This window comes from Bos taurus, chromosome 4 (genome assembly GCF_002263795.3).
Source record: "Bos taurus isolate L1 Dominette 01449 registration number 42190680 breed Hereford chromosome 4, ARS-UCD2.0, whole genome shotgun sequence".
Classification (NCBI taxonomy): Eukaryota; Metazoa; Chordata; class Mammalia; order Artiodactyla; family Bovidae; genus Bos; species Bos taurus.
Genome location: NC_037331.1, coordinates 102,252,237 through 102,266,566, shown reverse-complemented (window position 1 = coordinate 102,266,566; position 14,330 = coordinate 102,252,237). Strand labels below are relative to the sequence as shown.

General features: G+C 36.6%; 2 protein-coding genes across 5 annotated transcripts in view; one reads left to right on the top strand and one right to left on the bottom strand.

The window, feature by feature from the left end:
• SVOPL (SVOP like) overlaps positions 1-11,361 on the top strand; it is a 134,673-nt gene extending 123,312 nt beyond the window's left edge. For both annotated transcript variants that reach the window (XM_024990678.2, XM_024990677.2), the window contains one exon: positions 10,956-11,361. In XM_024990678.2, coding sequence (XP_024846446.1) covers positions 10,956-11,012 — 57 coding nt within the window. In that variant the 3' untranslated portion in view covers positions 11,013-11,361. The remainder of the gene's footprint in view (positions 1-10,955) is intronic.
• Positions 1-14,330, bottom strand: part of TRIM24 (tripartite motif containing 24) — a 116,219-nt gene that overhangs the window by 19,382 nt on the left and 82,507 nt on the right. Inside the window, exons 8-11 of one of the 3 annotated variants that reach the window (XM_002686994.5) lie at positions 14,185-14,302; positions 11,355-11,623; positions 5,255-5,428; positions 1,586-1,759 (exon numbers count right to left, since the gene is read on the bottom strand). In XM_002686994.5, the coding sequence (XP_002687040.1) occupies positions 1,586-1,759; positions 5,255-5,428; positions 11,355-11,623; positions 14,185-14,302 (735 nt within the window). The remainder of the gene's footprint in view (positions 1-1,585; positions 1,760-5,254; positions 5,429-11,354; positions 11,624-14,184; positions 14,303-14,330) is intronic. The other 2 variants (XM_002686995.6, XM_024991170.2) reach the window with 2 other exon arrangements.

The window sequence follows — 14,330 nt, the reverse complement described above, 5'->3', positions numbered from 1 at the left end:
AAGATTCTTCAAGAAAATTAAGTCCTACATTCCAAGGGCATAGGCTGTACATAATGAATTTACTTCTTGCCTCTGCATCTAGAATGGTACTGCTACTGCTGCTGCAGCTAAGTCGCTCAGTCGTGTCCGACTCTTAATGACCCCATGGACTGCAGCCCACCAGGCTCCTCCGCCCATGGGATTTTCCAGGCAAGAGTACTGGAGTGGGGTGCCATTGTCTTCTCCCAGAATGGTACTAGTTATGAACAAACCTTGGAAGGACTGAGCAAACAGTCCCTCAAAGCAGTTTCTTTCTTTTGTGGTTCAGATGAGGAATCTCAGTTGAGAAAGGCTGGTACACAAAGGGTCATCTGTATTTGAAGGCTGTAGAGGAAATTTTACTTTCTGTGGGTCCTCTTTCAGTTGGGGGAGGAGGGAAGTAAATGGGGTTATTTTCCTTTAATATTCTTTGGGCACTACCTTGGCCAATACAATACTTGTGGCCAGAGTACTTATACAAGTACAAGTACTTATACAAGTACAATACAATAGTTGTGGCAATAAGTACTGGATTGACTAGATTTGTTAGATCTTAATATAATAAAAGTTATTTACACTGTGGTGGAATCCTAAAAGCTAAAATAAAATTATAGGAATGAACAAAAGTTTTCCTATCATCTATGCATGAAAATAAAATACATATACTCTACCCGTCTAAATTATATACAATTACTTAAAAAATGAAGTAACTCCAGTAAGGTTAATGATTCAACTTTTAGGAAATATGAATTCATCTCAGTAATTTGAAAAAGTAAATAATATAACATTTTAGATTTCCTTCACAATCCTACAAGATTTCTTAAAAGTTCTTCATGTTTGCATAAGTGATTACCTAAGCTTGTAGGATGAAAAAAGGTAAAACAAATATCAACTCTTGTGTAATTGATTTGTTTCTTCAATGATGTATTTTCTGTCTTGAAAAAAAAAAATTTATTTTTGAGCCATGCCACAGGGCATGTGGTATCTTAGTTCCCAGACCATGGATCAAACCCACATCCCCTGCATTGGAATCGCAGAGTCTTAACCACTGGACTGGCAGGGAAGTCCCAAAACAGATTGATTAAAAAGTCATACTGACAACCAGTTTAGAGGTAAATGTATTTAATTTAAATAAAAAAGAAATCAGAGGTAATACTGCACTTGTCAGTAAAATGTTATCATTTTTCATTAAACCTGTCTCCGACTCTTCTGACGTCTTAAATGTTAGCCTTGCTCTCTAACCCTATTCTAATGAATCACATTCCAGCAATTCTCCCATATTTTCACTTCCCTCCTTCCCTAGCTTACATTCCATAATTAATCACCATAATCATTCACTTACTAACACATTAACTCCAGTGCCCTGAAAGACATTCTGTAGTATGTTTAAGTGTTAATACTAATCTTTTTATGATTCCTGCTGTCACAATATTTCTAAAGGATAAAAACAACTTCCAAACACAAACACACAGCCTATAATCCAACATAACCATGGCCTTTCACCAGATTCAAGTTCACTTAAAATTTATGAAACAGATTCTTTAGTGGAAGTTTTGTGTTTACTTACATCTGGAAGAGAAGGAAGATTGTAGGGACCTCCCACCGGTGAGCTCAAATCAATCACAGGTGAGCCGAAAGCCTTTGCATCATACCCTGCTGCACTAGTAATGGTGGGGCTGGAGGGAGTGGAGGACGTGCTGTTGGCAGTCGAGGGGGCCGCATGCCCACTGCTGATCTGCCACTGTGGTAGCAAGAAGGAAGAAGAAAGGTTGCCTATCAGCAAGCCTGTTACATAAAATGTCCATCTAATCCCTGTTCCAGGTACAAGACAAAGTAAAAGACACATTCTACTATTTGAATTCAACTGTAATTTTCATGGAACGGAGAGAGGACACTGGTATATATAATTTTCAGTAATTCTCTCCAAACATAAATAATAAAAAGCACTGATTTCTCCCAGAAGACAACAGTATACACCAGAAAACCACAGCACCCGATCTTGGAAAGCTTATATATATCGGAAAAGAAATCTAAACATGTACATAGCAACTACAAACAAAGACGGAGGACTGAAAACACACCTTTCCTTCTGTCCCCACCTGATAGACCTGAGACTAAAATGACAGTTCAGGGAACTTTTTTTTTTTTTTTTTTTTAAAAACAACACATTGACCCTAAAGACAAACTAAAAACAGGATGATCGTTGAGAGTCTGTTTAAGCTTTCCTACTCTAGCTACCCCCAAATAATAAGGACTTCTTTCACCTCTACAGAAGAAGACTGGAAATTAAGTTTCCAGAATAGGTAAAACAGTGTCTTTGGACTCATGGGCACCAGGCTCAGTTGAAGGCAGAAGTATTACACTGAAAATGAAAATTAAGAAACCATACACACACTGAATGCTGAGCTTCAACGAGCATCAGGCCCTGCATTTCAGGCATGAAACAAAGAGATCTTTTGGGAACTGAGCCATTACCTAAAGATAGTGACATCAGTAAATCTAACAAACATGCCAAGGAGCCCTCACACAAGAGCAAAATTCAGCATTAAACATTAGCCCCACATCCCAGCTTTCAGTTTTTTTAAAAACACCCATTCCTTATATACAAATAGGCAACTAAGCATCAACATCTGAGAAAACTGTTACAAGCTGAGATAAACAAAGTGAAAGTGAAGTCGCTCAGTCGTGTCCGACTCTTCACGACCCTGTGGACTGGAGTCTACCACACTCCTCCGTCCATGGGATTTTCCAGACAAGGGTACTGGAGTGGGGTGCCATTTCCTTCTCCAGAGGATCTTCCTGACCCAGGGATCGAACCCAGGTCTCCAGCATGGTAGGCAGACGCTTTACCTGAGCCACCAGGGAAGTCAGGCTGAGATAAACCCATTAAAACTAGGAATGCTATAGTATACAGAGATGAACTGTATGTATACCTGCTGTCTAAAATTTATTTTAAAACCTATCAAAAATAATAAGGTTTGACTGATGGATGAATGGATAAATGGATACAGATAACAAAGGAGACAGCAAATAGAGCAATCTCTCCCCTATACAACTCTCTCAACTAAGTTTGAAAATTTTATGATAAAATAGTTGGGGAGAAAAAAAGCAACTAAGAGGTATCTTAAGACTACGCAAAGGAAAAAACTCCCAAACACCGTATCATTTATATAGGGATGACACAATACAGAGTGACAGTGACAGAAATATTCTAACTTTGAAAAACCTAATTTATATTCTCCACTGAAAAAACTAAGTAAAAAACTCTGTGAATATGAATGCCAACTGAACCACCCCTTACACCTATCTGTCCATCTGTCTCTCTCCTTTCTTCCCACCCAGAACAAGCACGGTTACAGTTCATGTGTATCTTTCCAGGTTTCTTCTATGTATATGAAATTAAAAAAAAAAAACACACACAAAAATTCGATGTTTCTCCCCATATATACTTAGAAGATCATATATAGATTACTGCCTTTTCTTAATAACCAGAAAGCATTTCCATTGTACCAGTATAATTTAAGCGATTCTATTAAAACAAACTCTCCACTATATTTTCTTCCTAGTTTGTTCATTTATTCATGTTTAGACTTTTGACTAGAAAACATTTTTAAAAACATTCTTAGAGTGTGTGTCTATCCATTAAAAATAATAAACAGAGGGCTTCCTTAGTGTCTCAGTGGTAAAGAATCTGCCTGCCAGTGCAGGAGACACAGGTTTGATCCCTGATTTGGGAAGATCTCACATGCCGTGGAGCAACTAAGCCTGTGCACCACAACTATTAAGCCTGTGCTCCAGAGCCCAGGAGCCACAACTACTGAGCCCACCTGCCCTGGAGCCTGTGCTCCACAACAAGAGAAGCCACTGAAACGAGAAGCCCATGCCCTGCAGTTAGATAGTAGCCCTCTGTCCACACTGAGAGAAAAGCCCGAGCAGCAATGAAGACTCAGCACAGCCAAAAATAAACAAGTGAAATTCTACATATACAGAGGCTCAGTAGTTGTGGCTCCTGGGCTCTAGGGCACAGGCTTAACAGTTGTGGTGTGCAGGCCTAGTTGCTCCAGCGCATGTGAGATCGTCCAAATCAGGGATCAAACCCATATTACATAGCTATGAGGTAGATAAATATGAGTACCCAGAATGTGCTAGGTGCTGTTATACACACTACCATCTAAGTCTCAGCACAACTCTGCAAGTTACGAACTCATTTTATAGTAGGGGCAAATGAGATTTAAGAGAGTAAACTTGTACAAGGCCACAAAAGTATTAGGAAAATAATCAGAATTTAAGATCTAACTGTAGCTTGGTCTCTCTTCACCTCATCTCTAATGATGAAAGAGAGATAGGTATAAATTTTATTGAAAATAATTAAAATGTCATTTTAGAAAATTTATATCAAAGTAATTATAAAAACACAAAGACACAGCATGTGTACTTTTAGAATATTACTTTAAAATCATTTGATTAAAATGAATGTTACAGAATTATGGGGAATAAGATCATATTCTTTATTTTGGTCTTGGAAAAAAAAATTAAACTAAAATCAAACTGCTGGTTGTAAGCTGGAAAGACCTGACACAAGTACTTGGAGAAGACAAGTGCTGGGAGAACTTTAGCTTTTTAAAACAGTAATTCCTAAAAAAAACATATTACCTGAAAACATTACGAATATAAATATTAAACTTTCTAAAATTTAATGTATAACCTTAAATATTAAGCTTTATCAAGTGTATATATACTGTATCCTGTTTAATACTGAATACAATATAGTCTTATATACAGGTATATATATGTATAAATACTGTTTAATACTTCATATTAAAACTGTGTGATACTAAGTTTGTTTCCAAGAAGTCTCCTTGAAACACTATGAAGATTCATTGATTGGTCTCTTTTGAGGTATGCCATCTGTATTTGTTAGAATACTTTCATACTCACCTAAAAGCTACACACATTAATACTGAAAAATTCATACCCATGACTCACTGATTATTCTGGGCCTTTACTTCTGTATAAGTAGCTTGATTTTTTTCTTGTTAATTACAAAGCATCAAGATCCTTTCTCCTAGCTTTCTCTCTTTAGGTCTGTATGTAAAAAACTTTGTAATTCACATTTACTAAAAAAAAGAAAACAGCTTACTCTTGTTCTTCATCACTATTGGCTCTATCCATAAATTCAATATGATTTGGAAGCAGAGAGAAATACAAGCACCTGTGGAGAAGTAAACACACATACCTGTTTTATGGCTTGTTGAGCCAAGAAAGCCATCTGCAAGGGGTTGGGCTTCATTGCTTGTCGTGGCGTATTCTGGTTTGATGGGTATCTTAGCTGTTGATGATGAGGAGGGAGAACTGGTCCATTGGGCTTGGGGCTATGATTCTGAAAATTTATCAAACGTGGAGGAGGTTGCTGGAAAAAAGACATTGTATCAATTCAGTGGCAGTCAGCTCCTGAAAGACGAATTACAGAGAACTCTATTTTATAACTTTTATAGAAAGAAAACAATTCTGCCACAGATGAATCATTTATTAATATTACAATAAGGGTATGGGGGGAGGGGACAGCTGCCCAGAATGTGAACAAGCATTTAAAGTAAGGAAGTTTTACTAGGAAAAGACCCTTGGGAGAGGATTTTCCAATCCGAGTTAAATCTAGACCACATTGGGAAATAGGGATTCCCTAAGTCCCCGATGACTATCTTCTGCAAAGAATTGCCCTCTTAAAATCTAAAATGATAGAATAATAATTACTGATAGTTACTGAGTAGTTATCACATGTCCAGTACTAGTTAAAATGCTTTACATGTGTTAACTCATTTAATTTTCACAAAGATCCTCCTCTGAGGCAGGGATTATCTCTGTTTTACAGAAAAGGAAACTTGTCCAAGATTAGCAAAGATAGGAAGGAATGGAGCTAAGATTTGAACTCAAGTTCTCTGGCTCTAAGGTCTGTGCAGACCTCTAAGGTCTGTACTCTATGCAGATATTAATAATGAAAACACACGATATTAACAACATTTAAAAATGAGTGAATTTTAGATCTTACTGAGATCAAACTACATGCCAGGCATTGCGAATGGCGTTTTATATGTTATCTTATTATTACTTCCCTCAGTCAGTTCAGTTGCTCAGTCATGTCCGACTCTTTGCGACCCCATGAACTGCAGCACACCAGTCCTCCCTGTCCATCACCAACTCCCGGAATCCACCCACACCCATGTCCATTGAGTCAGTGATGCCATCCAACCATCTCATCCTCTGTCATCCCCTTCTCCTGCCTTCAATCTTTCCCAGCATCAGGGTCTTTTCAAATAAGTCAGTTCTTTGCATCAGGTGGCCAAAGTATTGGAGTTTGAGCATCAGCATCAGTCCTTCCAATGAATATTCAGGACTGATTTCCTTTAGGATGGACTGGTTGGATCTCCTTGCAGTCCAAGGGACTCTCAAGAGTCTTCTCCAACACCACAGTTCAAAAGCATCAATTCTTCAGCACTCAGCTTTCTTTATAGTTCAACTCTCACATCCATACATGACTATTGGAAAAACCATAGCTTTGAATAGATGGACCTTTGTTGGCAAAGTAATGTCTCTGCTTTTTAATATGTTGTCTAGGTTGGTCATAACTTTCCTTCCAAGGAGTATGCGTCTTTTAATTTCATGGCTGCAGTCACCATCTGCAGTGATTTTGGAGCCCAAAAAAATAAAGTCTGTCACTGTTTCCACTGTTTCCCCATCCATTTGCCATGAAGTGATGGGACCAGATGCCATGATCTCAGTTTTCTGAATGTTGAGCTTTAAGCCAACTTTTTCACTCTCCTCTTTCACTTTCATCAAGAGGCTCTTTATTACTCCCCTACCCCCACCATTTTACAAATCAGGACAGTAAACATTAAAAAGCTGGGATAACCAGAAAAAAGGTCACGCAACTCATTAAAGGCAGCACTATGGTTTTAATCCAACACTAGTCTGCCATTTCATTAGTCAAACATGTTCTGGTGTTTAACTGGGGGTTGAGGTACTAATTACAGTTTAGAGGATGAGTTTCTCTAAAAGAAAACAGATTTTGAAAGGAAACCCTTCAAGGACAGCGTTGGTTGATTACAGGTCAGGGTAAGGACAAGCTTAGTTTGCTCACAAATGCTATCCTTAGAAACTGACACCAGTGTTCCACAAAAAAGGTAACCTTGGTTACCAAGGTTCCACAAAAGGTTGGCAAATTATTGCAAAATAAATACTTATTTTCAGGCTATCTTAACTGTATGACCAGAACTTCTCAGAAAGGGAACTATTAACCCCCATATTCAAAGGGGGGACAAATAAATGAATTTATAAAGCTGAAGTAGCAACATCTTAAGGTGGACAGCTATAAAGTGTAGCCCTGCCCTCTTTTTGTTCTTTTCTTTTCTCTCATTTTTGGAATTTATCTCCTTTTCTGGGTAAAGGTCTTCTGTTACTCCTCTCCTGCAAATTAGCTGGCACTGGGTTCACACTTAGTAACTTACAAGAGTGACCAGCAATTACAGACCTAATGAAAAGTAGACTTAGACACTATTTCAAGATCAAAGGAAATTCTGTGGATGAAGAATAGAAAAATATGAGAAAAAGAGAAAATGCCAAAATTTTACAGAAGGCTGAAGCCATAGCAATTCTTTTTGATTCTTCTATTAAAGTTTTTCACTGGAAGGGTTTTATATCACAGAAACAAACAAAAAATAATTTGGGAAGTATAGTGGAAAACTTCTAAATTCATCCAAAAGACTATTTTTTAAAAAGTGGAAAAGCACTCAAAATGATCTTTAAGGGAGAACAAAAGCAGTTAAAACTTTTGCCTACTCCTGCCCTGACTGGGATTTATATATTGATTCAGTCAAGAAATGACATTCTGGGGGGGGGGGAGTGACATTTGATGCCAGAGTACTATACTCCTGTGAGAAATCAGTATGGAACTGGATGTCCACTCTCCCATCAAGGAAGCCCAGTGTAGAAAGATCTAAGGTGATTGATTTTTATCTCCTCCCTAAACTGTTATCGTTGACTGAGTTAATTTCTAAGAACCCCATGACAGGAAAAGTAACTTGAAAGAACAGGACTAGAAACTGGTTATGAACATAAAAGAAATAGCAAAACCAGTGCTATTTTAATTAAATGGAATTAACTTGCAAGAAGGAAAAAAGGGAGAGAATAGAGAAATAATTGAGAGCTTAAGTAAAGTGACATATATTCATCATTATCCTCAACCTCACTGTAAATACTTTCATTATTATAGGTGGTAATTTTACTCTAGGTCAGTATAACCATGAAGGATAGCAGATGTCCTTCTAAAATCCACTCACTGTTTAGGAAAATTAGTATATACATATAAATGAGAGTATCTCTGCAGAATAGTAAATTTGGCCCAGGAGTGAGAACCATAAGGTATACAATAACAGACTCAGATTTAACAAACTTCGAGCTGTCCACTGCAGTACGACAGAGTATACTGTACACCACTCAATAAAGAGATGCAGAGTGTTTATTAGTTTGTACCACACAGTCATACAACTATGTAGTCTATCTCTGTATCACCCAGCTCTTTAATCATTCAGATTACATGGCTACTTTCAGAGAAAGAAGAAACAGGGAACTCCTGTGTAAGCGATTTTTAGAGCAGGCCTTTAAATTGACCTGTGTCTTCAGGCTAGAGGTAGAGTATGACAAAGAGGCACACATATACACCTGTCTACAAACAGATATTTTACCAGATGTACATGCAAATAAACTGCTAGAGAACTAAGAAAGCAGGTAAGCAGGGCAGTGTAAAAGTTTAAAGAAGAGGGAAAAAACTGATGAGTGAAAAATGTAGGAGCAGATATTTGGTAGAGAGAAGATAAAAATGAGAGATGAGAGTACTAGAAGAGGGCTCAGGGGTCACTGAGAGGAGACAGAAAAAGAGCAGTGTGCAAAGTAATGACATAAAGATGAGAAAATTACAGCTGATATCCTAACAACACAGGTTTAGACTGTGCAGGTCCACTTAGACAAGGATTTTTTTCAATAGTGAATACTTCAGTAGTGCACAATCTGTGTTTAGTTGAATCCTCAGATGCAGAGCAGTGGATGTGGAGGAACCATGGCGAGTGGCGGGGGGTGGCTGACTATAAGTCATATGTGAATTTTCAACTATATGGAGGGTCAGTGCTTCAAACCCCTGAATTAATTGTTCAAGGGTCAAATGTGTTGATATGTGGGAAAATTAGGCTGTATAATAAAGATTGTACATTATATACAATCATACAGCAGTATACCACAGAAAGAAATAATAAGATCAAACATAAATTTCTGAGATAAGCAGGCTAAAGGCTCTATCAAGGTCACCTCTGTTTGGTTACTGCTTCTATAAATAGCTGTTTCTGAGAATGTGACTGAGTCACACAGAATCTAGTAACTGCCTCAATTCCTCACTTTTTAATGAAAAGGGAATTAATGCAAATGATGGATTTATCCTGTTTCAGGTTAATAAAGTAATAAAAATCACTTTACCATCTTTCAGATACTTAAGATAAATATCAATCATGTAAATGCTTAGCACTAGTCACTCAGTAAGTAAATATTTTCTCTCTTTTCCTCGTCAAATATATGTCTAAAACAATTTGGGTGCTCTGCAGTCTACCTGCAATATGTTACTCTGCAGTCTGGGAGGGGAGTGACAAAAGAATTTCTCCATTTTCTTAACAAAATTTCAACTCTGCCAGTGGCACTCCTGGGATCGAAAGTGTATACATTTTTTTCCCACAGAACACTCACCAAACAAAGACCTCTTAAATTGCTTGCTATTTACTTTCTTTAAAAACCTGGGTTAAAACAAAGTTCGAGAGCAATAATCAACTGGTCATACTAATTAATATTCTCTTGGATTTGACATATCTTGTTAATCAAATTACCAGACAGCCATAAATCACAAATAAAATCACCTCAGGCCTACACAGAAGCAATTTAACAAAATCAGGATTCATAGGCCCATAAGTCTTATTCAGGGTTGAAGCAAGTCTCCTGTGAAGATCATCTGTCTTGAATAACTGCTACCAAAACACGCTATTATGCCATTTAATTGCTTTTTCATAAAAGAACTGCATTATGTATACATTCCTCTTAGTGCTAAAAAAAAAAAAAACACTGGTAAAAAATTTCTCCTCTAATGATGTTTCCTTTTAATCAAGTAATAGATATTATTCCTGATTCTTTTTTTGTTTGGTTGATCAAAAACTGAGCTAAGTCCTGTTCTTAAGCATAATGAGAATTCTTAGTCTAGTTCTGCATGCTTTGAACATTACTAATACTTATTAATCCCTGTGCCATTTCATTTGAGTCACTTACTGTAAATCAGTTCAAATTCTGAGAAACAGGGAGTATAAATTAATAAATAAAAGGAACTGAAAATAATGAGACAATTTTTGTGCATTAAAGTAAGAATGGTGCATGAGGGAAAAAAAACGACTTGCTCTTAAATGGAGTGGATAGAAGCTTCTATAACAACAGCAGAAATGTATACTAATATTGCAACTGTTCTTAACTAATGTACGGTAATTAACCCACAGGATCACGAGTCATGCTGTGAACTTGTTACTGTATTGTTAGTACTGTTGAGTTTATGACTATATGAACACATGTGTAGACTCTTCCACCCACTCTACATCACAAGTAGAATTTACATGCATATGTTCTTCAAACCCTTTAGAGGGACAAGTAGAAAATAAACACATGCTTTTCCCATTTCTCCACCAGTGACTGAAATCTTTGTTATGAATTAAGAAATAATACAAATAAAAAGATGACAAAACTGAAAAAAAAAAAAAAAAAAAAAGAATGGTGCCTGGAACATTTGCTCAGAAATAAACTTTGAAAAAGGCAGACTTCTAACAAACCACCCCCTAACCCTTTTCTATTTCATTCTGTCCTAGTTTCCAGATGCAGTGGGTTTTCTAAACGTTGCATCTTCACAGAGGACAGATACCTGAAGCATCAGTCATCCTGAAGCACTAATGTAACGATTATGAGTTACAGGTACACAACTTTCCCATCAATCATATGCATGGGTTATTCAGGAATGCAATCACTTATCCTCTGTTATAAAGACGACAAAGAGCAGATAAGAATAGATGTCCCAGCTGAATAAACCATTAATTTCTTTTTCAGAAGGGCTAAGAACTAGAGTTAAATTAGGGACCCTTGATGTGACAAATTTTTATAAATTCATACATTTAAATCATGGAGGAAGGACACCTTGGTTATTTTAGGAGCTGCTGAATATAACTGTACTATAGTTATCTAAGTTAGGACAGGCCTGCTTCCAAATTTACCTGGTGAGAGATGGAAGGTTGCTGGATGGGCCCCTGCATTCTAGGGTTTGGTAAACCCACAGGTGCTGGCCTCCGTTGCACCTGTTGCCTCTGAGCCATTACCTGTTGCTGCATATGCTGGAGTCGTAACTGAGCTAGGCTGATCTGGGTTGGAAACTTGGATAACTGGTTTGAAGATAAACCACCTGGTGGCTGTGAATTCTGTTCCACGACAGGATTCTGCTTAGGCATTTGTGGTTGACTCTCTTTATCTTCAATTACTAAAGAACCTAATCAAAGAGAAAAAGTTAAGTTCTAAAGATTTTCTGATAGTAACATACCATATTTTGTAAAAGGCTATCTTTGCTCATTTTCAGGATTTCCAAGGAACTTCTTTTTGTCTTAGGAACCCTTTACATGGTTAACGATAGAAACTCCTAAGAGTTTCTGTTTATGTAGGGTCTATCAAACAAAATCTACCATATTCAAAACTAGAAATGAGAATTAAAAAAACATTTTTCCATACTAATTCATTTAAAAGTGACAACCCAAAGTAACATATTTTTATGGAAAAAAAAACCACCTTATTTTTATTTTCAAAAAAGTTTAGTGATGAATGGCACTATTTTATATTTTCAAACATCTCTTTAAATGTCTGGCTTAATAGCTGAACTCTCATAACTGTTTCTGCATTATCTAATATATTGTTTAAATAGAAATACATGCAGAAAACCCAGCCATATATGGGTATGTACTTGGAAAAGGGAGACCTATTATCACCTGAAGGAGCTTCAGACTACACTGTGAGAACTGCTGTTGTATAATCAAAACAAAACACGCAAACCTGACACTGGATGTGAGAACAATACCACAGAGTATTTCTGATTCAGTTATCTCTCTGTGACTTAGCAATTGAATGACAACAACAGCTGGTTCTTTACACCTTCACGGTGCAAACTATGTTAGTTCTCTGATGGCGAACACCATGCTTTATAACTACACTGTTAAAAAAGAGATTAAGGGTACCTCTTACAGGTCTGGTCCAAGAGTAGGGCAAAGCTTGATTTCTTCAATAGCAGAGACTCAGTTAAAAGTCTGATTTCTGATTTACTAAGCATAGGCATCCTTAAAGATATGGTTATCATTCATTAAATACTTACTCCATATTAGGTACCATGACAGGAGATCTATGTGTATTGTTAAAATCCTTCATACAGATAAGGGATCTAAGGTTCAGAGAGACCAAACAACTTATCCAAAGTCACAAAGACACTAAACTGAATACGCGTCCAAGACATTACTTTTCCCTTGTACTCGTCTATAAGATGTTTCTCAGAAGCCATAAATAAACAAGTTTGGGAAAGTTGTATCCTTCTTAGAAGATTTAAAATGTCAATCTCACTTTAAATGACAATTTATAGAGCTATATATGACAGCTCTGGAAAGTCCTACAGTAAAGGATACTGTCTTACAAATTCCTCACAAATAAGAGGTGTTTTTGTTTTTGCTGATTCAGATTTACCTAAACTATATTCACTCATGTGCGTACAGTTACATATTTTCTTAATTTTACCTATGTCTACATCATGTGGACTATGTTTTAAGTGATATGCTTATAAGTACATATAAGTTGACATGACTGTTTCTGTGGATATAAAACTGTGATAGATTCTCTGTATAGCTACGTATGTGGTAGAGGGTAGAGTAGGGTAAGAGATAGTTATATACATGCTTTGTATTAAGATGCTTCTTTTTAGTTATATAGATGAGAATATGTATGATTCTAGCTGCTGGCTATGTTTATCAATCAATAAATATGTACTTCTGAACTGTGCTGAGGAGTCACCTTATCATTTCTTCAAAGGGTCACCTTATTACCATTCTTTCTGTTCTCACGTATGGATGAGATTTATGTAAGCCTATTTCTTTCTTTCTTGGAGTGTTCTGAGAGCTCTGGCTCTCTTTCCAGCCAGTTCTTTTTTACCAAGAATCTAGCTTAGAGAATGAGAGAGCAACCCTATTTGATGATTTTGAAACAAAGTCAATGAGCCCAAAAACTGCCAAAAGGTGGTTAATGAAGAATGTATATGAAATTCTTATTTTTGTTTCTATAATTTCCCTGTGAGAAATTAAGAAAGGAGGCAAAAATTGAAGATTTTTTTTTACTAGTACATAATGTAACAAGGACTGCCTGCAAGGATATGTGATGTTACCAAATGATACTGAAAGTCCCCCTTTTTGATAACTCTAGTACTTCAAATTTGGGCAGTTATCTATATGCATGATACACTTCAATTAGGAGGTTAAAAATTATTTAATTATTACATAAAAGAAAAAAAAAAAAAAAAAAAACAACAGAGAGAGAGAATTCCTCCCTAGCAATAAAAAGCAAATAAATGAAACATTAGTACCTGACAACTGGGTCTCAAGACTGAGTAAGCCAAGAATTGTATGAGAAATACTGTTTTAACAGAAAACATTCTAAAAAGTACTATATTAATGGCAGACACATGTCAAGAGTTTTAATAGCTATTCTGATAAATATGTCACTAACAGCACAAGCAAGATTCTACTTGCTTGAGGAAGAAAAACAACTCCTAAATCCAGAAGTCTAGACACTGAGTCAATAAAAGGATGTTTCATATCACCCACATATTTATATGTGTGTTTATATTCATGCATGCGTCACACATATACACACACTAATGAAATACCAGGAAAAATTCATGTCTTTAAAATAAGATAATAAACATATTTAGGGGGTGGAAGGGAATACATTTTCAACAATCTCATAATCATTAAGAGTTCCAGAAACAAATGGCACTTTGAGAAAATCTACATAACAGCCTACCTAAATTGATTATATTTTGAGCCCAGAAACTAGGATCACAGTGAAACTGGATGGTATTGTTGGTCACTGGGGAAGCATCACACCTTGCTCGAAGGAGGTGCCGTAACCGATACGTAATCTAGAAGAAAGCAGAGAGACAACTAAGC